Source organism: Gobius niger, assembly GCF_951799975.1.
Source record: "Gobius niger genome assembly, chromosome: 1".
NCBI classification, from domain to species: domain Eukaryota; kingdom Metazoa; phylum Chordata; class Actinopteri; order Gobiiformes; family Gobiidae; genus Gobius; species Gobius niger.
The window spans coordinates 65,305,458-65,331,711 of NC_136852.1; the positions used below are offsets into that span (position 1 = coordinate 65,305,458).

The window sequence follows — 26,254 nt, forward strand, 5'->3', positions numbered from 1 at the left end:
GGGGCAGCTGTGGCTACAATAGTAGCTCATCACCACCGAGTATGAATGAATTATGACACCAGTGTAGCGCTTTGAGATACCTTGTAATAAAGTCTTGTAAAGCGCAATACAAGTGTAAGGCATCATTATTATTATTAGTTTTATAGCTAAAATTGGCACATTTACACAAATGTTGATGTGCATTGCCGCTGTTCAAATACACTAATACAACTAAAACATACATTCTAAAGGGAGACTGAAAGTTTATTGTTAGAAGAGAGATAAACTAAATTGTTGTATATACTCCCCTCCTGGAACCGCCACCTTAACGTGGTGGAGGGGTTTGAGCACCTGAATGATCCTGGGTGCTCTGTTGTCGGGGGCTTCGTGCCCCTGTAGGGTCTCCCATGGCAAACTGGTCCTATAGGTGACGGGTCAGACAAAGACCGGTTCAGAAGCCCCTTATGAAAGGGATGGATGGATGGATGTTGTATGTACTGATGGTACTGATTATATTTGCAACATATACTGTGAACTTTGGCAGCCTCAGCTTTGAGATCAAGATCATGGGAACCCAGGGTGCTGAGGATGCTCCAGCACCCCCTGGTGGATAGATTAAAAAAAAACATGTAAACACATTTTAACAAATAGGAAATAAGCACAGAAAAAGTGTTTTTGAGGGAAATCTTGTCCCTCAGCATCCCCTAACCAACATATTTTTAAACTTCTGCTTGAGATCAAATCTCACCTCGATTAAGTTGCTTAATGTCTCTCCTCACTCTGCAGGCCTGTTCAAGTTGGTGTCACTCTATTTTACAGTACCTTGATACATTGTCCCCAACAACATTAAGTACAATGTAATGTGCTCTGTAATAATCTGTAATAACTTGTACCTATGGGTAAAATACACAATGGATTAATAACTTGTATTAGTACTTTGTAGGTACATAATGTAATAGGACACGAGACCCTTAAGGCTACGGTTATGTCTTATTACATTATGTACCTACAAACTTCAAATACATATTATTCCATTGTGTATCTAACCCATAGGTACAAGTTATTACACATTGTTACAGAGCACATTACATACTATGTACTAAATTCAGTTAGGTACAATGCATCAAGGGGACTGTAAAATACCATACCTTAAAGTTTAACTGTAATGTGCAATTCTTCCTTTCTTATAAAGCCAACAGGCCAGAAAAAAAAAATCCTAAATAAAATGACTAGAATAGTTTTTTCTCCGTGTCCATGCTAGCACCACATGGGACTTAGATCCAGATCAAACAGTTTACTTGTATTGCCGAGTTTCACAGTTTTGTTTTGCTGAGGAGAGATGGCGTACGGATGTTATTTGAATTCTATTTGAATCTCTCTGAGCCCAACATAAACACCTCCGAGTTTTTCAAAAGTTTACATTTACTAAAACCAAGCAGTGAATGGAGAGTTCCTTTGGCCAGCGCCTGCACCTGGACTCACTCCGGGGAAAACTAATGAATCAGTTGGGAGCAATATTGAGGCTCTATTTCATTGTAAGTGCTGGATTTGGATACATTTACGCCATTTGTACTCACTTATAATGTATGGAAATATACTACAAAATGTGCATCACACTTTGGTGCATCTTGTGCCCTCATATTACTGCCCATTAAGTTTTCAGTGAGTAAACCACTAATGAACTTTCCTGACACAAGCTTCGGTAATAGATTTATGCATTCCTACAAAGATTTAAGAGACCAGTTATACTTTCAGCTTAGTCTTAACAGCAAGGTTGGTTTTCATTTGTTGATACTGTGAGACAATAGAGCAGGAAGCGAGTTACCTTCATTTGGTGGTTAAGAATTTGCATCCCACACTGGCACGCTATTGTTGTGTCTTTAAAGGAATACGCCACCGCTTTTACATACTGAGATATCTTCTTACCTTAGCTTAGACGAGTTCATTTGTACCTGAAAGGCGAACTATATTGTAAGGCGTAGTAATACCAGTGCTTTGACATCCGTGCAGTAATATCTTCACTTTACTGTGCAGACGGCGAAGTACTCCTGGTATTATTACGCCTTACAATATAGTTCCCGGTGACCTATCCCTTTAAGCAAATCACTTCACCCAGTCGGTTTCGGTCACACTTTGTTGTGATATGAGTCTAACTGGATCAATGTGGTATAGCTGCAATAAAGTGCTGTATGTTATAAGACACAAAAACTATGTGAACTAAGATTGTTTTGTTTTTTTTGCAAATAAACAACACAATCTCCAAGTCACAGATACACGTTGGTTTTGCCTTGTTAGCGTGTACTGGAGAAATAAAATCCTTTCTCCTACTATTACTATTCTCGAAATATTCACAGAACAGCTGGGTTCTTGTGACATAACAAAACAAAAAAGACAATTTACTTAGTTAATAGTTTACATGTGTGGACTCAGCCTATTCGCATGAAACAAAAGCTGGTATAAAGTTAGTATCTTTTTGTTTTCACTATTGTCAAACGGTGGTGGAAATGGTCTCAATTGAAAAATTGAACTTTTCCCCTCCATTGGGCACATTTCCATTAAGGAAACTCTCAATCACACTTAAAATCTTTGGAGGTCAACCATGTTAAGTGTCTTGCCCGAGGACATCCTAACAGTATGCACTAATGAGAGCTGGGATTATTCAAATTGACAATTGTTGTCAGTGGAGAGCTATGAAAACACATGGCAAATGTGTGAGCCCTTCCTGTTTGCATATTTCACTAGCCCATAAAGTTATACAGCCAGAAATAACGACATCAAGTAAGATCATCATGAACTGAACAGCAACACTTAATCTAAATGATGCCCATGTCTGATATGACTATAGTAGACTATGTATCTGGCGCACAGCAGACAGTTGTTTAGGCGTGTTGGCACATTGCTGCGGCACTGGCAGAATTAAAGCTGGAATGAAAACGGGTTCCTTTGACCTGCTCTACAACCTCCCTCCAGATGTGTCTGTGCCTGTCCGCCGCTCATTCTGTTTCACTTCAATGGGAGCTGTTGTTTTCCTGACAAATGAAAACCCTGTGGCGCACCGTAATCTCGGGCGATAAATCAGCGACTTAGCTCTGGCATTAAAACCCTAGAAAACACAGGGACGTATTGCTTCAAGGGAAACTGGCTACACCTAAATGCCACTGCCAAGAGCCACTCCACCACACACCTGAACTTGGAGATGTTTCTCCTAAAGAAAACAAAATGTCATCTTGTCACTTTGTGATATCAGTATTGTAATCTTACTCCAGCTTCCAGCAAAGTAAATCAAGAGACAAAAGCTTCTTGCTGACAGATGTTTGTTTATTTACTTATATCTTTATATATTGTAAAAACAGACATTTCGCTGTGGGGCTGATTATAAAGCCTTATTATAGATCATGAGCTTGCAGGCTAATTGTTATCATTACTGTGACAACAAAGCACTACTTTTCTCCCTGAAAGTTGTGAAATGTGTGTAGAAATTCATCCCCTTAAAGTGATAGTCTGGCAGTCCACATGTTTTTTATAAAATGTGAAAAATCAACCACCTGGTCTTGCGTTTTGATGCAAAGTAAGTGATAATATATATATATATATAATTTTTTGTTCCTTCCTTCTTCCTTCCTTCCTGGATCTCAGCAGCTAATGAGAGTCTAGTAACCTCCTGCATTGACCAAAGAGACGAGCTTTTCCTGCAAACCAGCCTATCAGGTCCAATCAGGAGAAAGGGGGAGGAGCTTAATCGCTTACTTTTGAAAATTCTATTCCTGCTCTCCTCATTTTGCAAACTAAGAAGGGCTTTCAAATATTACTCTATCTCTCCTCACTTTGCAAACTTACAGACCATCACTTTAAAGAATCGTTTATGGGGTGTTTTGTGAGTCACGTGACAAATACATCACCTGATGCCATATTGGATAAGGTTTTTCTCATGCAAATCATGTTAAACTGAACCTAAATTGAAATCACAAAGCTTCTAACTCCTCATCTATCCTGCCTTTCCCTCTTTTTTACTGTCACAGAGAGGCAAGAGGAGATACTACGAGCTGCAGCACAAAATATATCTAAAGCATAGCTATATTACGAAGTATTTTGCCTAAAATGCTAGCGAATGATTAAGCTACAGGTCTAACATAATACAAATCTAAAAAGTCCTGTAGCGACAGAAAGACTTTGTGTAAATGTTTCAACAGCTTCCAGTGTGTGCGGAAGTGCTGCAGGCTCAGAAGGCAATTTGGTATAATTATGTAACTTCAAACTTTTAGATCAGTTTCTGCCTACTTTTAGTCCATGGGAAGCTGTCTGTTATCCCACCGCATGGCACTGACTGTCCTGCGTTACTATGGAGATCAGCGGCGATACGTCCGTTTGCATAAACCTATTGGGATGCGAGAAATGCATTAGTAAAGTTAAAAATGAGTTTGAGCCACAACTAACAGTTTGAACTTGACTTTCTCACTCTAATTGTTGGTAAATCAGGTACAGAGCCTTTAATGAGGAATATGAACATTCTTACATTATTTCATGTATTGTGTGGCAGGTTAAAGGGATATTTCAGGATTTTTGACATAGGGCCTCATTTCCTAGTTATCCAGAGTGTTGCTGATTTCTGGAGATATTTTTTTTTGTAATTCAAGCAGTTCTTATATTTGAAGAGTTTCGGGGCGCTAGGCTAATGCAAGGCTAGCGCATTTCTACGATGTCAGCTAGCCTGCATTAAAAACAGTCTGACCCGCTCCACAGAGCACCTGAGGCAAATCACTTATAACACCAGACTAACCATATAAATGTCTGTGAGTAATTTTAATCATTTTGCATTTAAAATAACTTATATTTTAGCAGCATCAGCTTCGTGGTTGTATAAGTTATGCAGTGGTGGAGTGATCTGCTAGAAAATAGTCCCTCAAAATGCGATCATTCATGTGATGCATAGGTCAGTTATACTCCAAAAATTATTCTATCGACACAGACATTTATATCTTTAGTCTGGCGTTATAAGTGATTTGCCTCAGGTGCTCTGTGCGTGTCAGACTGTTTTTAATGCAGGCTAGCTGATACCATAGACATGCACTAGCCTTGCACTAGCCTAGCACCACGAAACTCTTCAAATAAGAACTGCATGAATTACAAAAGTATATATACAAAAAATATCAATATATACAAAAAATATCTCCAGAAATCAGCAACACTCTGGATAACTAGGAAATGAGGCCCTATGTCAAAAATCCTAACTCACTACCAAAACATACATTTACTTAGTACTTAGTATAATTATTTGTGTGTGTGCTAACATTACTCTAACTTGAGAAAATATAGCTTCCCACCTCTGATAGTCATAAAACGTGCTGCCACAGGGAAAAAAAATCTACCGTTTTCTGCTGAGCGTTATAAGAAGACAATGTGCCAATTGTTTGGTCCGGGAATAAATACCTATGTTTGGAAACGGTTCTTTCCTCTGCAACAAAGTCCAGCGGCAAAACAACTCGCCACGCAATTGTCTCGTCCACAATACACGCTCAGAAATGTGGATTTTCACAGGTCGAAAGTATCCCAGCGCAGGTTATCTGACTTCCACAAACAAATCCAGGGAAAGCACATTCATGAGAGACCTAATCTTGAAAATCTTCTTAGTGCACATTCTGAAGTGGATAGAAACTCAAAGAAAATTCCTCAAATATGACGTTTTGAGCCACACACGTCAGTCATAAACAAACACATTGCATAATGACCTTTTTTTTTTTTTTCTCAAAGGCCTGGTTGATGAGGATAATTATATATATACAAGCGATGAATGGCATAGTTGAGGATAAATATTTTTTCAAGGCAGCCCATGAGCTCGCAAAGTGGTTCTGGGTTTCCCCTCTTTTTTGTTTGAATCAAAAGCAGAGATGAGAAACAAAAGAGAGATGGTGGAGGGTGTTTTGAGAAAGCCTGGGGTCAGCTTGGCCGGGTGACGTCAGGCCTCAAGGTTGCATCCATAGTACACTGTGTGCGGCTGACGGACGGAAGCAGCTACACTCCCGGTCACTAACGGTGCAAGATCTCAAGATTATCAAATAGCACTAGCAGAGTCTGCCAACTTCAAATGTGGAGGAATAGACATGTTTCTATATGTTTTCTGCAGCATGTGGGTCACACATTTGAGCAGGGATTGCCAGGGGCTTCACTGTGTCTCTGCTCCCAATAATCTCTGCTCCATAACTTAATTCTAAAGCAGGCACAAGGCAATTCAATTTGAGTTGGGTCTCAGGGCACTGCCAAGGCAGGTTACACACTTCCCAAAGGTTGCCATTCGCCCAGTATTCACACTTTTGGAAAGCTCCTGCTAATTGGTAGCAGTTCACAAATTTTCCAGAATTTACAAAAGGTAGTAACAGACTGTGCTGATCCCAGAGTAAACTGTTGTCAGAGGCAAAAGTCAATAGATTCCTGCAACATTCTGCAAGACTAGACAACCAAATCAGCGCTGACATGACATGACTTATGGCTCTTTTCCATTACACAGCAGCCCCTGGATGAGTTGGTTTAGACCACTATATTTAAATTACTGTGTGATTGCTATATTTCACCACCTCATAATAATGATAGCCTATTTTATATACTGATCGTTTTGGTGTTGCAGAGGATAAAGGAAAACAAATAATTAAAATGTTCAGACAACACTAGACCTACATGTATTCACATGCTTTACAGCCATTATTATTTCTAGGCTGTTTGTCTTTGTAGTTTTTTGTATTATTAATTAAAAGTCAATTTGGTCAAGTTGTTTTCCAATTAAATTTAACTGAAACTGGCACACATGGTTTATGTAATGAAGGCCTAATGAAAATCTGATATCAAATGGAGGATAATTGGCAAATGATGTCACTGAGTCTGATTCACTACACAAATTAACAAATAATTATTTAGCTACAAATTAGGCTAGACCTTTTAAACATCCTTTACGAACTGAATTGTGGTTATTATACTTCGGTGATTCTGTTTTTCATAAAGCGTTTACGTCCGCAAACAAAACATTCTTAGGGAAATAGGATTAGAGTTTCAACACATCTCCGTGTCCTAATGAAAGAGCGTGGATGATGGTGTGTGAAGTGGAAGGGGAGGGACTGAAGCACTTAAGTCTCTGTTCTGCCGGTGCTGAAAACTGCGGGCTCCAGTGCGCTTTTTGCGTCTCAACACAAGTTTGGACGACGCACCAGTGCTGGCTGCTGCCAGTGTCTTGTCTTTCATTTTGCTAAGATAAGACACGAACATATTCTGAACTATGTTGGACATTATTTCATCGAAAGAACAAGAGTTCTTTCCACTGGAGTGGAAGTATTGGCGAGAAAACTTTTGAAACTTCTCTTCAAGGACGCACTCTGGAGCCATGAACAACCACACTATGATCGGGAGGACAAATAGCATGAGCGGACGCACCATGGTGCCCACAATCCCGTCCATCATGTTCATCTTTGGGGTGGTGGGGAATGTCATCGCCATCGTGGTGCTCTGCAAGTCTCGAAGGGAGCAGAAGGAGACCACCTTCTACACGCTGGTGTGCGGTCTCGCTGTGACCGACCTCCTGGGCACACTTTTGGCCAGTCCAGTTACTATTGCCACTTACGTAAAAGGTGCGTGGCCGGCAGGGGAACCTCTGTGCCAGTATTTTGGCTTCACCATGCTGTTCTTCTCTCTGGCGGGGCTCAGCATCATCTGCGCCATGTCCGTGGAACGCTACATTGCCATCAATCATGCCTACTTCTACAACGACTACGTGGATCAGCGGCTGGCGGCACTCACGCTGCTTGGTATCTACGTGTCCAACGCACTGTTTTGCGCGCTGCCAAGTATGGGCTTCGGTCAGGTGAAAAAACAATACCCGCAAACTTGGTGCTTCCTTGAATGGAGGAGCAACAACACTAGCGACGCTGCTTACTCCTTTACGTACGCTGGGCTGAGCTCTGTGCTCATTCTGGCCACTGTTATCTGTAACGTGCTGGTTTGCGGGGCCCTGATCCGCATGCACAGGCGGTTTGTGCGCAGGACGTCTCTGGGCACAGACCTCCAGCGTAACGTGGATCCGCGCAGGAGAGCGCGCAGCTTTAGCCGTCTGGCAGGAGCAGAGATCCAGATGGTCATCTTGCTCATTGGGACATCGGTGGTCATTCTGGTGTGCTCCATTCCACTGGTGGTGAGTGTTCCTGCTTCCTGGGGTCACTGAATCCATTACGCACTCTTTACGCACGACCCTTATATTACTTCTGATCCGATTGGAGAGGTTTCGAGCCTAGTATATACAGTTTATAAAATGTCATTATTTCAACTTTTACATCTGTGCTTTCTTCTTTTGTTTTAAAAGCTCAAGCTTATGCACAATACAAATGTTTTATTTCATGAATCATCACATTTTTCATCTACAGTTTATGTTAGAGGACAGGCTTCATTACTCTTAAAATGCTTGAATTTCATCTGAAATCCCAATGCTTTGATGTTAGGCCCAGGTGTTCCTGAACCAACTGTACAAGACCCCAGTGGAGCTGCGTCTGGAAAAGAATCCAGATCTGAGGGCCATCCGCTTCGCCTCATTCAACCCAATCCTGGACCCTTGGATCTACATCCTGCTGCGGAAGGCTGTGCTGCTGAAGCTCATCGAGAAGATCAAGTGTCTGTTCTGTAAGATGGGAGCACGGGGCAGGCAGCAGGGACCAGGCAACTTCCTCTGTATAGACACCCAGCACCTCTCCTCCGTCATCTCCAGACGGGACTCTCACTCTTTGGTGTCCCAGGACCTACGGTACACCACAGTGTCCTCACACACTGTTTTCCCCCTGCCCGAAAGAAGAGATCCAAAGCCTGCCAGCTTTAAAAAGTCACAGAAACATTCGCAAATGTCTTATTCCCCAGAGCAGAGCAGTGAAGAGGCAAAGCTACCACCTCTGTCCTGCCCCAAAGACACATCACTGCACGTGCCTCTAAGGACTCAGACTGTGGAGGAGAAATGTATTTGAGCCTTGTTATTGTATCATCTGATTAAGACTGAAAATAATAGGCACATAGTGGCATATGGGTGGACATATTTAACTAAAATACAGTAAGACTGACTTGAAAAGGATTAAAAGAAACATACTGTAAAAATACTATTAAGAAAACACATAAAACATACATTTATGGACTGATATCTTATTTAACTGCAATTGCTATACAGCTATAATGACATTTTATTTGTTTTTAAGCTCTTAAACATAATGGACTGATCACCCCCAAAATTGAAAGTTACTCAGATTGTCTAACTGCCCGTCTCTGCATTTTGTCAGGCTCATTTGTCGCAATGAAACTTGAAGTGTGTGTTGTGTTTTTGCACTGATCTACCTCATAATGTCACTTAGCCAGAGCAGATGTTGCTTAATGTAGAGATGACCCGCTTCTCCAGTGTCAGTGATGGAAAAACTATCATTTGTCCCCCCGCTGTTGTCATAGAAACCCTTACGGTAAAGACGTTTAGGCTGGTGCACAGCCAAGTTGAAAGAGATCCATGTGATTCAGACCAGGTTTTGCTGAGCGAGGGTGCCTTCATTTAACAATGTGTGGTGTACAGTCACTTGAAGGACACAGTGTGGTATCAATGACTAATGTACAATGATAAAACAACGTTTTGTTCTTGGACTCTGGAAAACTCACAACATGCCATTTTATATAGCCATCACCACCAGATTACAGTAAAACATTTGTAAATGAAAAGACAATAACGTTGGAAATTTCGAACACAGCTACAGAAAGTGATGTGTCATGGTTTAGTATTAGAAGTATTACACAGATATAAACACATTTTTAACTGTGTGGTGTTTGTTGCTTCTTCTCTATGAGAAGGTTATAATATAAGGTCTGTCTGTCCAACTTACTGTGTTTTCATTATTGTGAATATGTACAACTAATGAAAATATACCATAAATGTTGTTAACATTACATTTTGTGTTGTGTCTTCTTATTATGAAAATAACCTTTTAACACTCGGTTTAAGCTGAAGGTATTCAAATCGTCTTCTGTACTGGTAGTTGACATCTTCAACCACCAGTACAGAAGACGATTTGAATACCTTCATTGAAGATGGACAGCTCCTGTACGACTGAGAGCTTACACAGACATTTATCTATTTGGTTTATTTGATCGGGACAGATACAAAAACATAGACATACTGTACCATAAGTCTGATTGAGTCTTGATAAGCTCATTTGCAGCACTAATCCCTAACTTTCCCATAAGAAATTGCAGGTCTGTCTACTACTCTAAACTAATATGTTAATCCAATTCCTAACTGTACTTCTCTAAGACTGTAATGTACTGTATAAGATTTATGCTTTGATGCTTTAGATTATTACAACGTTCAAAGGGCCGATATTAGTGCAGTGATTTTACAGTAGTAAAACATAATATAGTATTTGCAGATTTACATAAGCAGCTTTCAGGAAAATCTCAATTAAAGCTGAACGCTGCTAAGTCACATTCTCTGTTGTTGTTAAAGTAACACTCTTTTCTGAAACCACAACATCGCTTTTAATGCTTTACATCAGCGCTGTAATAGACACCACACCATCATTTGACCTTTGACCGGTCTCTTCCCGTTGTCAACATAAAGCGGAAGTTAAAATCAGGCACAGAGTTCTCACAGCTCTCTGCGTTTATCTCATGGCCTCATTAACATCAGCCTGGACTGAACTAAGCCAAACTGTTTACACATTTATAAACAAAGAGGCAACCAAAACGATTTACATTTAAAGAATAACAGAAACCTCTTCTTGAAACTGTGTCAGGAAGTCGACCTGGCTAGAGAGGACAATCTCTAGAAATAATAAATAGAATCCAATGCAATTAGGATTTCAAAACAGTGCAGTGACTTGGACAAGCACGCAGAGGGTCGAAGGCAGAGACGCAGGGTTAGGGAACTTTCCAGACTTCGGGAAAAACAAACTCTAATTGAATTAATGTGCGAGAAATGATAGGAACAGTAGCACAAGACAGTGTGAAACTTTTACGAAACTTGAATCTTGAATGAAGCGAAACGAAATGGCTGACATTTACAGTAAATCTGAACAGGTGGGAATTCATATTGAATGAGTCACATGATAACAGTACAGCCACAAACAGTGGCGGCAGGGCAAATCGTGCTTTAAGTATTTTCACCCAGAGTTAGATTTTTAGGGTAGTTGTATTACTAAGTATTTTCCCACCAGCGCTTGCCTGAGGATTAAATGACTGTCAGGTGGGCACATTTTTCAGGAGTCTGTATTGTTTTAGCTCTACATAGAAGCACAATACCAAACCATTCAGGTACCAGACCACCATTGCTTTTTTGCTGGTAGACTATATAAAGAGAAAGCTGTTTGGTACAACTCATTAAGCTGTGGATGTTTACGTGAAAAACCCCTTGCTGGCCTTTGCGTAGGACCCTCTGTTGTGCGTCAGCTGCATGAAAGCAGAAAACACCTGTTGCATCCACATGAGCACGTCAGCGGAGGCAGACAATGCCAAGTGGGACATTAGCCAGGACAAGATGAGGACCAATAGAGCTGATAAATGCCGTGTGTTATGCCTCAGCCTAATCAAATGACCTAAGAAGAACTGTTGCCGCTATAAAGTCAGCCACAACACTCTCCCTGTTCAGAGATGGATTTAAACAATAAACTGGAGGACTCTGCCGATAACAATTTCCTCATCTCATTAGAGAAGGAGTTTGGTTAATGATGAGGCAACACGTACACATGGCTTCTTAGAAGGTGGTAACCCTGAAAACAATTGGTAAACAAATCAAACCAAATCACTGTAGCAATGAACAGTGAAATCTGTGTTCAGAGAGAATCCACTTCTGCTAAGGCAATGAGTCTGAGGGTGGTACTAGATCTCCCCCCTGCGATCAGTAAGTAAGTGAGTAAGTCCTTTATTTGTCATTGTACAACCGTACAACGAAATAGTGTTCAGGTCTGAGCTGCTGTGACAGAGCTGTGCCACCACTGTGGGTAAACCTGACCACCCAGAGGAAACCCGGCTGCCTTCACTCTCCTCTGATCCTCTGAAACGGTGCACCACCCCCTGTTTCAGAGCGTGGTGTCCTGCACTGGTCAGCTCCTTCATCTTCCTCCTGCGCAGCTCCCTCCGCTCCACAACAGTTTCACCATCTTCAGGGAAGAGCTTCACAGTTTATCTGTTTTATTTTCCAGCTACATCTACACTATAGGAATAGAGGGCTTGTGTGGCTTAGCTGTGAGTCTTGCCCTGATACCTCCTCATTTGTCCCTTTTTTGTTTCCTGTCTTGTGACGCCTCCACTGTGCTGCAGGTGTGGGTGGCTCTTTGTGCCTCTTTAGTGTCTCAGAAGAAGAAATGTGTAGGTCTCAAATGTATTTAGCTCATAAGCTAGCTGTTTGTTTACTTTTAAAAAGCTGCTTTCTTCAGGACCTTTATGGACTCTCTGCAGCAAAAAAAAATTCGCCGAACCCCAGAAAAGCATCCAGCAAAACAATGTGGAACACAGACACAACCAATGCAGTTCGCAGAAAAAGGCAAAAAAACACAGCTGTGCCAAGTGAGAGGGTGGTTGCTGCTTGTTTATTTATTGTTTATTCATTATAATTAGAACAAATTGAATGTATGCTTTAGTAATGCATTACGTTTGGTGTTTACTTGTTTAGACATACTTTACATCCCATTTAGGAATAATTTTATCAAATTTTTTATTTTATCAAAAGTACATGATTTATTATTACCTCAGTAAAAATACAGACACTACAGGTCAAATACTGTACTACTCCAATAAAAGTAAAAGTTGCTCCGTCTGAAGTCACCCTCTGTACGGGGAACAGATTGCACAAAGAAATGTAGTGTAGTAGAAAGTATTATATTTATCTTTCAAATGTAGAATACAATAGAACAATAACCCTACTTCTCAGATCCTCAAAAACACTTCTTAATAAGTACAGCACTCATAAATTTCCTTCTGACCACCTCTGCTTGGGAGGTCAAATATTTTATGAGGGGCTTGTGAGAAAAGTTTGAGAACCACAACTTTTCCAATGGTACGATTTCTTTAAAATCATTTCATCAAGTCTGTTATCTCTCACTGGTTAAAAATGAGTTTGCTCCCACAGTTTCAACCTTATCAGTTTCACTTAATCTCTGCAGCCGTGGAGCGCCAATGTCAACAGCTTCAGATGAGAATTAGCGACCCTCCCGACTTCAGTAAAGCCCAATGAAATACACAGACCGCCTTAATTCAAAGCCTTTACAGCAGAAGTAGAGCAGCTTGTTCCCAGGAAGTCAGACACTAAATGCTCACTTTGATCTCACGGTTAGATAAAGTTAAAACTAATTGCACAAAGCTTTGTCAAAAATGGTGACATTGGAGACAAGAAGCTCATCTCTGGACACATGGATTTCCTCATAAACAATTCAGGCGGCCTTTTATATGATTTATAGTAGAGTAAATGAACCGTGCCACTCCAGTAATGTATTGATTTCTGTTATTCCCTGATTACATTTTTATAGACCAATACACAGAGCCATTTTTGCCCTTTATCGGTGAAATATAAATCCTGGATTTTATTGCATTTGATTCATTTTTCAACATTTAGTTGTAGTGTCTATGGCATGTCTTATCTCTATTTATATTTCCATTTATTTCTTGAATGGCCAACAGTTTTGTGAATAACCAGTTCACTTCTTAACCTCTTATGTCCTGCCTGAAGTTCGGCTTTACCCGAATCTGAAAGCTTTGCGACTGAGAGCAACAGTATAATGCCTCATTTGAAAGCTTAGACCTACAAAAGTGATGGAAACTGTCACCTTGTTGCTGCATTTTTGTCACATTTTTATCATATTTTTGTCTCTTTGTAGTCATGTTTTTGTCCGTTTTTGTTGCTTTTTTGTCACTTTTTTGCCCAGTTTTTTTTAACTTTTTTGTTGCCTGTCCAGCACGTTTTTTGTCGCTCTTTTGTCACTTTTCTAGTTTAATTTTTATCCTCGTTTTTGTCGCTATATTGATGTTTTTCTTTTAAAGAGACTAGATGCAAGTTTGTCATTTTATGCTCACTACTGCCACCTCAGGCCATATGCGTAACTGCAGTCTCTATATTAAAGGGGCTAGATGCAAGTTGTTCATGTTATGCTCACTACTGCCACCTCAGGTCATGTGTGTAACTGCAGCTTCTATATTAAGCTCGTGCATGACGGCACTACAGACCCGATGTAACACCTTTTTGAGTGACAGTGCAGGATTTTAGAGGCAGTTGTGGTGAACAGGTCTGAGCTCATTCTACATATTAGGACATGGCTGGAACATGTAGGGGGAGGAAAATACTTAGTTTTAACATTTTTCCATTTATATAGTCCCTTTAAGCTTTTAGATTTGGGTAATGCCAAACTGGAGAAAATGTACTTGGTTCAGATAGGGGTTAAGAGGTTATTTTGCAATATTTCAGGCCCCAAAATCACTCAACCAACAACATGGGACCCCCGTCTGTAGAATGTATTTAGCATTTATAACAATTTAAGACAAAACATTTATAATCTGGTTTAATGATGCTAGTTTGGATACTATATTTGTATATTTCATTTCTTGCGACCCTATCCCAGTCTGGTTTGATTATATGCATTATTTTTCGTGATGCTTATTTCACGGTCGACTCTACCTGTACCGCTGCAAGGCATTTAGCCATACTGTAATGGGCTATGAGGAAATCACAGTGGAACTTTCCCACTTCTTATTTCACCAATGTTAAAGCATTAATTGCCTTTTTTTTTTTTTTTACTTTTCCTCATGAAATCGTCACTTTGCTGGTGTAAAACTATGATTAATGGGTACCCCAGCATTGTCCCCTTAAGCTGTGTAATAATGAGGGGGGAAATAAGTAAAATGTGTCAAATACATTTTAATAATGCGGCTCAGTTCTCAGTTCAATGTTGTTTTATAAGCAACAAAACAAAAACAACAGACATATTTGATCAAATTAAACAATAAAAATAAATGTGTTAACCAGGTCCAGTGATTTTGTGCACAATAGCTCACAAGGGTCCACAATATACTGGAAACGAGCACTGGTTTCCCAGCTACGCCCCCCAACTCTGCCAAGTCTTAAAACAATCATCAGATCCTCTTACATGCACTGCTCAAATCATTAAATCACCAATTACAAACCGCATTTCTCTGGGCTATTAATCATCGAGTTAGAATTGGGAACACTCAGCCCCATATGGTCTGTTTTGTCCTTACATAGACCTGCATGCTTATTTTGAAAGACTTTTTGACAAACTGTGGCCTCACACAATGTTGACGTTGCTTGCTTGTTTCCTCACTTCTTAGATTCCAGCACCTCGTAGCTCAAGTCCACCTGCTCACTCGCTGTGACTTCTGCAATTAATGGATTCATTAATCAAGCGCAAATGCACTTTGAAGGGAAATGAAAGAGGAAATGTGCTTTTCACTGCATTGTAAATCATGTGCAGCGCTTATAGCCTTTGCAGTATTTTGCTGTTTTATGTTAGGTCAGTTCTACCTCTTCTAGACCAATCACGCACATGGGAACGTCTCTGTTAAAAGGTCCAACTTCACGGAGGAAAGGGCCACTGAGCCGAAGGTTTAACAACGGCTGTGGGACGTAAAGAAAGTACCTTATTTAAAGGGATATTTCATGATTTTATGTCATAGGGCCTCATTTCCTAGTTTTCTAGAGTGCTGTTGGTTTCTGGAGATATTTATATATTTAGCTCATGCAGTCCTTATATTTAAAGAGTTTAGTGCTCGTGCTAGGCTAGCACATTTCTATGATAACTAGTAGCCTGCATTAAAAACCCTAAGCAAATCACTTATAACACCAGACTACTGATATGAATGTCTGTGTTGACTGAATATTTTTTTAATATAACCATTTTGCATTTAAAATAACTTATATTTGAGCAGCATCAGCTTCCTGGTTATAGCTACGCAGTGGCGGAGTGATCTGCTAGGTTGCCGGATTCACAGTAGTTTGTTTTCCTGCGGCCGGTATTACTACACGTGGAATTCACAAAGGAGCTTTCTGGAAATCAGATATGGCAACGTTTGGAGGACGACCCGATGATTTTAAAGAGGTTTTTAATGCAGGCTACTAGTTACCATAGACATGCACTAGCCTAGCACTAGCCTAGCACCACTAAACTCTTCAAATATAAGGACTGCATGAATTTAAAAAAAGTATATAGGAAATGAGGCCCTATGTCAAAAATCCTGAAATATCCCTTTAATACTGGGATGCTTCATTTCACGAAAAATCTAATTATGTGGATATACAAAAAACATCTATGAAATAAGTGCAGAGAAATATGCTCATTGTCCCTCAACACTCAACAAAAATGTCCCAAGGACGGCAATAAAGTCCCCAAATATAAAAATACAAATACACAACAGTTCCAAAAGTCTGCCTTAGGGACCACAATATATCAGCCAAATCACTGTTAATGCAATATTAGGTGATGTTCTGTTAATTTAGTTCAATTTCAGCCCTGTTTAGGTTCAAAGTCTTGTTCGAGTAAAACTTTAGTAAAACATAACAATAATTCAAGACAGCTATAAAATAAATCAGATTTTTTTCACACATCGTGCAGCCTTGACTTATTTTTTCCTTACTATGAGAAATGCGACACCGTGTTTTTCTTCTGGAGAAAATGACTCCTAATCGTTGGTGGCATAGACCATCATTGAAGCTAAGTGATGTAACAGAGAACATAAGGCTTTTGCTTACACATAGTGTTTCTGCTTAAGTGCACTCTAGACGGGAAAAAGTACTAAAAAAGTCCACTCATTTAAACAAAATGATCCAAACACGAGTCTACAAAGGGCTTCCATCAGGGCAACGCTTTCATAGCAGTTTGTGTCAAGAATCAGCAACAAGCTGTAACACGCTTGTAAACACAATGCAGCAAAGGCATCTACGCTATTTATCTCTATGATAGTAAAGAACAGTAATCACAAATAACTTGCCAGACACTACAGAAAATGATCCCCTTATTTGGTGATAAAGATAAAAGTGTGTGATAGTAATAGCCCCGTCTTTACTGGACTGTACTGAGTTGTTTTATTGGCAATTTTCCACCCTAACAGTTTTAGAGTCTTAGGGCCCAAGTTTGATTCTGCGGCTGATTTTTGCCAAGTGTTAATTCCTTTACAGTCATGATTTTAATGAAACTAATAAATGTGTCTATGAAAGTTGCTGACTGGAGTCGCTTTTGAGCTCGGATAATAAAGTATATGAATAAAAAGTCTTGTGTAGATGCCAAGAAACAAGAAGGAGATGAAACACATTTCATAAGCGGCTTGTTGCTACATTTGTATTTGGAAAAAGCCCTTTTGAGCTCTGAGTTTCTTCATTTTGTTTACTTACCAGGGCTGGAGTTTGAGTTTTGTTTCCCAATTCCGACATGTTGAACTATATCCATTAATGAGACGGAAACACCCACAATAGTCCAGTCGTCTTGCTATACCGTACATTCTCCTTATCATACAAGTACCTTAACTTCTGAAGATGGATTCCCTGGTTCGCCCTGTGGAATTGAAGCATCGATCCATTGCAGAGGATGAGTTTCTCTGTGGAGACAATAGATCTTAAAGGTACTATACGGAGTTTAAAAATGTTAAAATTATGTATTTTCCTCCCCCTACATGTTCCAGCCATGTCCTTATGTGTAGAATGAGCCCAGACCTGTTCACCACAACTACCTCTAAAACCCTGCACTGTCACGCAAAATGGTGTTTTACTTCGGGTCCGAATTGCCATCATGCACGAGCTTAAAGGGATATTTCAGGATTTTTGACATTGGGCCTCATTTCCTAGTTATCCAGAGTGTTTATATCGTTTGTCTGGTGTTATAAGTGATTTGCCTCAGGTGCTCTGTGGAGCAGGTCAGACTGTTTTTAATGCAGTGTAGCTGATACCATAGAAATGCACTAGCCTAGCGCCACGAAACTTCAAATATAAGAACTGCATGAATTACAAAAAAAAAAAAATCTCCAGAAATCAGCAACACTCTGGATAACTAGGAAATGAGGCCCTATGTCAAAAATCCAGAAATATCCCTTTAATATAGAAGGTATAGACGAGTTGATGTGTACCTGTCTGGTCTTTGTGCGTACCCTCAGTCATGCAAAACAACCTAAGATGTTGTTAGCATTTGGCCTCTCCCAGCATATTCCAATAGCTCCAAACGGGGGTGAAGTTGGAAGCTACCACGCTCTTCCACGGGCACGCACACAGACCAGACAGGTACGTATCAACTCGTCTAAGATCAGGTAAGAACATATCTCAGTATGGAAAAACAGTGGCCTGTTCCTTTAACTTAAACCTGTCTCCATTACAGTTACTGTGGTTTGAAATAGAAGTTACCAAAAGTCAGGCTCAGTGCATAAATATAAACACAAAAGTATTCAGTCCAGTTATAAATTTGACTCCCACACATCCTGTTGGAATCATATCTAATAACCTCTCACTCTAGTGTAACTCCCCACAATGACATAATATCGTGGGAAAGGACACAGCTTGCACCTTTTTCTGGCCTGGTGTTTTCTCTCCCTGTGGTCTGATCTCCTTGTCATACTATCATCCGCTCACTCGCAAACCCTGGACTTTGAGGGCCCTTTGGCAGTGGGACATGACAGTGGCAGCGTCCCGCACGTATCCTGCCGCGACAATCGATTTCCGCCTCACTTCCTGCGCCACATCCTGAGGGAACTTCTGGACCCTCCGCGCTGTTTGTTTTAGGAGTCTTCGCTGGGTGTCACAGTTGTTATCGTCAAATTCCTCCTGGGACGCATAGAACATAAACACAAGTGTCTTTGAGAAATCAATTAAGCTTATAATCTAGGAGTCAAGACGGGATCAGAAGTCAGTGCAGCAATAGTCCCAGAAGGGTTTTTGATGGCTACTTAAGCAGACACAGAGTTCACTAACTTTGGCTGTGTGCTATAGTTTAGTTTTAGAAGAATTTACAATAGAAGCACTGAAAAACAGCCATCCACTGACTTTAGGTATGACCACAGCGGGGCACTCGGATGACCCTGGCTTCAGATTTGGAAGTCGCCTTCGGCTCCAGACAGGGTGCTCCAGTGTCATAGAGGGATGGGTTAACCTCTTACTCCCTGCCTTAACAGAGCGCATTTTCTCCAAAAAAAACGCTTTTCAACCAGAGAGCTTGCAGCCTGTAGGTCAGTGTAAGGCCTCATTTGAAAGCTAAGACCTAGGATTTTTTTTCCTGGCGTCGTCACATTTTTGCCACTTTTTAGTTGCTCTTTTGTGGGGATTTTTTTCATTTTTTGTCCCATTTCTGTCTCTTTTTCGTCCCATTTCCGTCTCTTTTTCATTACATTTTTGTCTGTATTTCGTTACATTTTTGTCTCTGTTTTGTCACATTTTTTTCTCTTTTTCGTCACATTTTCGTCTCTTTTTCGTCACATTTTTGTATTTATTTTGTCACATTTCGTCACATTTTTGTTTTTATTTCGTCGCATTTTCGTCTCTATTTCATCATATTTTCGTCACATTTTCGTCTCTATTTTGTCATATTTTTGTCTCTATTGCGTCACATTTTTGTCCCTTTTTCGTGTGTCTTTTTCAGCACATTTTTGTCTCTTTTTCAACACATTTATGTCACTTTTTATCTCTTTTTCCTTACTTTTTTAAAACTCTTTTGTCACTTTTTTGTTGCATTTTCATCCTCATTTTCTGCTCAATTTGTCGCTATTTTTATGCTTTTTTCAAGAAGCATTTTGGATTTAGGTAACACAAAACTGGAGAAAATGCGCTTGGTCCAGGTCGGGGCTAAGAGGACAGATTTAACTAAATACACCATTTTAAAGACCGGTCAATTCTCAGCACATACTCTACATGTACTGGGAATAAAGCTGACTTCAATAGTCTCCATTTTACTTAGTTTATTCAAATACACCTGTGGCCTGGCAGCTTACAGCTGCTCACAATCTCTCGATAGGACATTAACTACATTTTAAGTGATTTACAGAGACCCCAGGGGCCAGAACCAGATGGGGAAGTACTTTACCACATACGCACATTTGCAGTGAAACGTCACTATTCTGTTAAATAACAGACAGAAGTCCGTAAGCCAAGTTTGTCCATGATCCAACTCAATGAACCAAGGATGAACGAGTAAATATCCTGACCTCAGTCACCAGTCTGGACACATTGCTCCAATGAACAACCCAACAGAGCTAATGGCCGGCAGGAGCTGGGACTCTCAAACCAAACACTTTTTTAAGTTCAAACAGAGCAAAGATGCAGTAAATGGTCTGTCTGAAGTCCACTATCTGGCCTCAGTGGATTACACACTCACTGCAGGCTATCTGCCCCTTGATGTGGGATCAGAGAAAATGTACTATCCTGCTTAATCTACATTGCATTTTGCATCAAATAGGGCCTTGTAATCCTGGTCATTTTGTCATTAAATTATTCTTTGACAAGAAACATCAAGAGCTGGGAGTATCTAAAAGGTGGTCATTGCATAAGCTGTTACTTTGAATTAAAAAACAACATTTGTTTCAACAGCACACACATGGTAAAATTGCAGAAACACTGAGCTAATTTATTTTTTAAGCGACTTTACATAACAAAAGTCCACTTCGTTCAATGACTGTCTGATGTCTATTCTGCCTAAAGTGACTTACATAGAAACAATAGGGTGGCGATTGTCATTGGCCTGTGTATAATAGCACTGCAGAGAGACAAAGAAGTAGAAACTGAGAGAACAGCTTACGCCATCAAGAAGGGACCACTGCACATACGTGTGAAAAATCCTTAATAAGACTGATGCAACTGGAGGAGAGCAGCTGCAACGCGAGGCCCCTCAACAAAACACGTGACAATGTCTCCATCTGCTGGCCGACATCAGAACTGCAGGTCAAGCAGTCAGTGAATGTTTACAGATAGATGGGCCCCTTTACCGCCTAACATGATTATGGTAGGCTTTAGGCGGTAGTTGGGCCTATCTTTTCTTACCGTCACAAAAGTAGTAGCCTATAAGAATGAATAATGAAAGAAACGCCTACGCTTGACGAAAAATGTAAAATTTGAAGGTAGGCAAAAAACCTATTTATCTCCGTTGTTCTCTGGTAAATGAATGCCAGTAATAACCCTATAGGCTACACGCTGCATTAGCATCACATGCAGCAAGTTCAAACAAATAATAGGAATTTAGCAAATATTAATAGGCCCCTTGAAGGCTGCTTTAACTGATAAGATGGTGACTGAACTTTCATTTGATAAACTTGGATTTATTGGCTAAATTGAGCCTGATTATGTTTACTTAATCTATAGGATTAAATACGGTATCACTTTATTTTAGCATACCTTGATACATTGTACCTAACTAAATTTTGTACAATGTAATGTGCTCTGTAACAATCTGTAATAACCTGTACCTATGGGTTAGATACACAATGGAATAACTTGTATTAGTACTTTGTAGGTACATAATGTAATAGGACACGAGACCCTTAGGGTTATGTCTTATTACATTATGTACCTACAAACTACAAATACATATTATTACATTGTGTATCTAACCCATAGGTACAAGTTATTACACATTGTTACAGAGCACATTACATTGTACTAAATCTAATTAGGTACAATTGTATGAAGGGTAGTGTAAAATAAAGTGTTACCGAAAGTAGAACACAACCAATCGGTTTACCATGATTCACTTTTTCATTGTACACATCATCAGATTTATGTTATGTACAGTGACTCATCGGGCCAAAGTGGCCAGTCATAGATACCAGCCAAAACAAACATGCACAATAGGGTCATAAACATGCACAGGAGGGCAATCCTCCAGCCAGGTGATTCTGACCATCAGCCTGACTCAACATCTGGACATGGGTTCCCAGAGGCGTCGATGGGTCAAATGCAGAGCACTTTATTGTCCCCTGTGGGGGACAATAACTTTAATGTCAAGCCCTGAGTATTAGCCCAGTGTTTGCCATAGGATGCATATGGCCTTTGTGGGCCGGCCTATCTCATCTTATATTGAGGGAGGGTTTCCTCTCCAGGTCACATGACTGTTGTGGATTTCCATATGTTATGAAGTCCCTCCTGAGCAGGAGTCCCAGGATGAGCGGCAGAGAGGGGCTTCCCCGGCCTGACACCTGTGTGTGAGCTTAGAGTCCGGCCGTCCCTTCCACAGGTCACTCTGGTGTACTCTCACAGGTCAGTTTAATCAAGTTTCACAGGAATCGGTTACGGTTACAAGGTAGTAAATAAATTAAAGATGCCCACAAAAAAGAAAAAAACAACACAGAGAACAGAGGAGGAAGAAACCAAAGATGTGGATGACGAGGACGAGGAGGATCAAAAAACCAAACCAAAGAAGAAAAGTAAGTACCAGGCGAGTGAGTCAGGCAGATCAAAGAAGAAAAAGAAGCCCAGTGATAGCGATGAGGAGGCCTATGACTCTGACACATCGGACACTGACTTAAAGAGGACCAAGAAAAAAGATAAAGACAAGGAAAAGGTCAAGAAGAAGAAAACCAAAGAAGTGAGCGAGGATGAGTTAAGCATTACAACTCAAAACTCAGCTGAAGAGGACAACAACAATGTGTCCCAAAGCAGCAAAACAAAGGAGAAACTGCCTGATGTGATCCAGACCAACAGGAAAAAGAAGTCCTCTGCAAAGGAGAAAATGGCAAAAGATAAGAAGGAGGACACTGGGGATGAAGATGAGGGGAAGAAAAAAAAGAAGGCCAAGAAGAAGAAAGGCTCGGACAGCGATGAAGACACCAAAAAGAAAGGCAAAAAGAAGAAAGTGGAGAATTATGTGGAGATTTATGAGAACGAGCTGCGGAACTATCAGCCAGAGAAAGTGGAGAACTACGAGGATGAGTATCACAAGAAAAAAGGTAAGAATAGTTTACTGGGCAGTGGGTTCAGAAAGTTTTACAGAGCTCTTGAAATGGATTATATTTTATCATGTAGTAAACACGCAGTAGATCAACACTGATTTCCTTTCAAGAATATATCAAAATTGAAACTGTGAATTACAGTTTGATAGTGACAAGTATTAAGTTTAAGTTTCCATACATAAGTCTGTGTGTAGATTGAAAGAAAATGTACACTTTTTCAGAATCAACCTTTAACATATAGGAATATATGATTAAATAAAAACTTCCTGAACCCACTATAGAGTATTGTTTGTGCCCCGTAAGTGAACCCCTTGAGTGCTTTGCATAATGAGTCGACTGTGATAGAGGTAACAGTTAACTGGTAGATGTGGTGTCCTGTGCCGGCAGTTTGTTATCTTCAACTTACAGCTACATGACACCTGTCACTCACTCATCTTAAAGAGATCTATTCTAATAAGAGCACCTGCATCTTCTAACGTTTCCTGTTGGCTCTCACTGATTAATGTAAACCACACTAACCTATACAAACCTGTGGCCTCTGCGTAAACTTCCTCAGCGTTAAATTACCATACCAGTTTCTTTATAAATCATTACTATCCTCTGGTTCATCATGTTCTTTGCACCTAAAGTTATTTCGATTTTCTCAAAGCTGTGTTATTTTTACCCCAGTGTACGAAGTGGTGACTATCACGGGGGATGAGAGAGGAGCTGGCACAGATGCCAATGTGTTTATCACGCTGTTTGGAGAGTATGGCATCACTCCAAAGGTTCATCTGGCAAGCAAGTACGCAGCTCAGAAACTGTTCCTTTGAAATCTGAAAAATCAACTGTCCTCATAGAATATACCTCACTGCTAACGTGTATTTTTTTCTTTCTTTCCCGTAACAGCACAGAGAAAAGGTAAATATCATAAAAAATAATAATGACTTACATTTGTATTGTATTCCAAGTTCCTCATCACATCTAGGGTAGATTCTCTCATTCAGTACGGCTTATTTAGGGTTGGGTACCATTACATTTTTTTTTTTTATATACCAGTAAAGCAAGTACCGCTTGCTTTACGATACCAATACCTGATCGATAGCTTTTCCGATACCTAAACTAAAGTCATATAGAACCAGAAAACAGAACAACAATGTTTGGAAGATCTGTGAATTTACAATATCTGGTTCATCAATGTCAAGAAATGTGTGCGAAAAATAAAGGTAGTTTAGGGAAAGAATTGGGGAAATTGGGGCAAAAAATAAGAAAAAAATGTGTAAGAAGAGAGAGTTGGGAAACATGGGCACAAATTCAGAAAAAAAGGGTGTAGGGAAATAGGAAACATTCATAAAAAATGGGGAAACATTGGGGGGAATCATTTTTCTGAGCTGCAACAACCAAGTCACTTCCTATAATGCTACAGCATCAAAAACTGTGTTAATTTTTTTTTGGTTCCTGCTTTTGATTCTTTTTATTGTTTCGATATCAGTTGTACCTAAACCATTTTTTTCCTGCCATACTGGGCAATATCATTTAATAGTACCCAGCCCTAGGCCTACTATACTTGTTTTTAATGGTAGGGGAAACCGTGGCACCCTGGGGAAACCTCCATCCATGGATCAAACACAGGACCGCAGCACCTCAGTGCCGCCAATTACCGCTAATTGTTTATGTCAGTGTGGTGTTATTATGAGTGATTGCATGCTTTTTGAATTTGGACATTTGTATAGTGGTAACACTTTATAATAAGGTGTGCTCGTGTAGTATTAATAATGTACTAATAACACACTACTTATTACATTTTTTTCTTTTTTTCTTTTTTAAAATCTCTATTTGAATTGGGACTGTGCACATTAATCAACATGTGTTTTTTCAACATGTAAATGTGCCGAAGTTAGCCATATAGGCTAATTTTCATCCGTAGTCCCATGGCTGGTTGATGTCATGACAGATAGGACATACAACAGGCACAAACATACAGCAAAAACACCATCACTTTTATCTGTTAACATACTAGTAGGCCATTAATAATACGCTTATTCATAGCCAACCCTAAACCTAACCCTAACCCTCACCCTAAATGATGCTTTACTAATGACTAATACTCAATGAGCACACCTTAATCTAAAGCGATACCAACTGTACTTTAATAGAGTGTGTGCTGGAGTCCTGTACTGGTCATTTGAAGAATAAGGGCAATGTTTACTAAAAAGTTATGCATACTGTATATAAATGTGTGCTCATCATTATATAGTACAAAAAATGTAACTTTCATAGCTTGCATGAACAAAATTGTATTTCAGGAGTCGCACGGCCTTTGAGAGAGCTAAAACGGATGTGTTCAGAATAAGAACTCATAATGTTGGAAACATTAAAAAAGTAAGGTAAGACATTTTTTTTTATAACAAAAAACCACTAAGAATCTCGGCTTTGTTGGACAGCATGTACTATGTAGTTACGTAACTGCTTTGTATGTAATGAAAACGTTTCTTGTCGGAGCAGGATTGAGCACGACAACACGGGCATGAACGCCAGCTGGTTCTTGGATCGTGTGGTGGTGACAGATGTGATCAGGCCTCACCTCCGGTTCTACTTCGCCTGTAACAACTGGCTCAGCAAAGACGAGGGAGACCACCTCTACATCAGGGACCTGCTGGGCACAATGGACCCCATGGACATGCCAAAATGTACATCAATATCAAAAGTTGTCCAGTACTTTTTTACATTAAATTTGTTTTGTACATTTCCTAACATGTCTTTTTTGCAGATAATAAATACGTAGTGAGTGTTTTCACTGCTGACGTAAAGGGCAGTGGAACAGATGCAGACGTCTTCATTAATATCTTTGGGGAGTTCAGTGATACTGGTAAATGCAAATTCAAAAACTGCCCTTTTTTGTGTTGTCAAATAAACCAACTGCATATATTGTTTCTAATTTCAGGAGAAAGACGGCTTGACAATGAGAAAGACAACTTTGAACAAGCTACAGAGGACAAGTTTACGATGGAAGCTCCAAATTTGGGCAAAATCCGAAAAGTCACTATTGGACACAATAACAAAGGCTCCTCGGCTGGATGGTTTGTTGACAAGGTACATATCTGGCAAGACATTACATAACTTTACAGCTAAACCACAAACATACCTTATCTAATATAGCATGCTACATCACTATCAACAACACTCCATCCATCTCTCCATCCATCTTCTTCCACTTTTCCGTTTCTGGGTCGTGGGGGCAGCCGTTGGAGCTGCCCAAATCACATTGCACCAGCCCCTTATGGTTCCTCCTGCAGGTGGTGGGTCCACAGAAGGACGACCTCACGATTCTAACTGGGCCTGTTGGTCTCTCATAAGGGGCTTCTGAACCGCTCTTTGTCTGACCCGT

General features: G+C 40.1%; 2 protein-coding genes across 2 annotated transcripts in view; both read left to right on the forward strand.

The window, feature by feature from the left end:
• Positions 1 to 7,387: 7,387 nt before the first annotated feature.
• ptger4a (prostaglandin E receptor 4 (subtype EP4) a) lies at positions 7,388 to 9,771 on the forward strand. Its single transcript, XM_079564973.1, has 2 exons — positions 7,388 to 8,149; positions 8,454 to 9,771. Exons 1-2 carry the CDS (start codon positions 7,397 to 7,399, stop codon positions 8,964 to 8,966), a joined length of 1,266 nt encoding a protein of 421 aa, XP_079421099.1. The 5' UTR covers positions 7,388 to 7,396; the 3' UTR covers positions 8,967 to 9,771.
• A 12,683-nt stretch (positions 9,772 to 22,454) lies between these two features.
• The window catches only part of loxhd1b (lipoxygenase homology PLAT domains 1b), a 35,401-nt gene continuing 31,601 nt past the window's right edge, over positions 22,455 to 26,254 (forward strand). The window contains 8 exon segments of the mRNA XM_079554080.1: positions 22,455 to 22,724; positions 22,726 to 22,729; positions 22,732 to 22,884; positions 23,557 to 23,671; positions 25,173 to 25,253; positions 25,372 to 25,556; positions 25,637 to 25,735; positions 25,811 to 25,959. Of these exon segments, the coding sequence (XP_079410206.1) occupies positions 22,668 to 22,724; positions 22,726 to 22,729; positions 22,732 to 22,884; positions 23,557 to 23,671; positions 25,173 to 25,253; positions 25,372 to 25,556; positions 25,637 to 25,735; positions 25,811 to 25,959 (843 nt within the window). The 5' untranslated portion in view covers positions 22,455 to 22,667.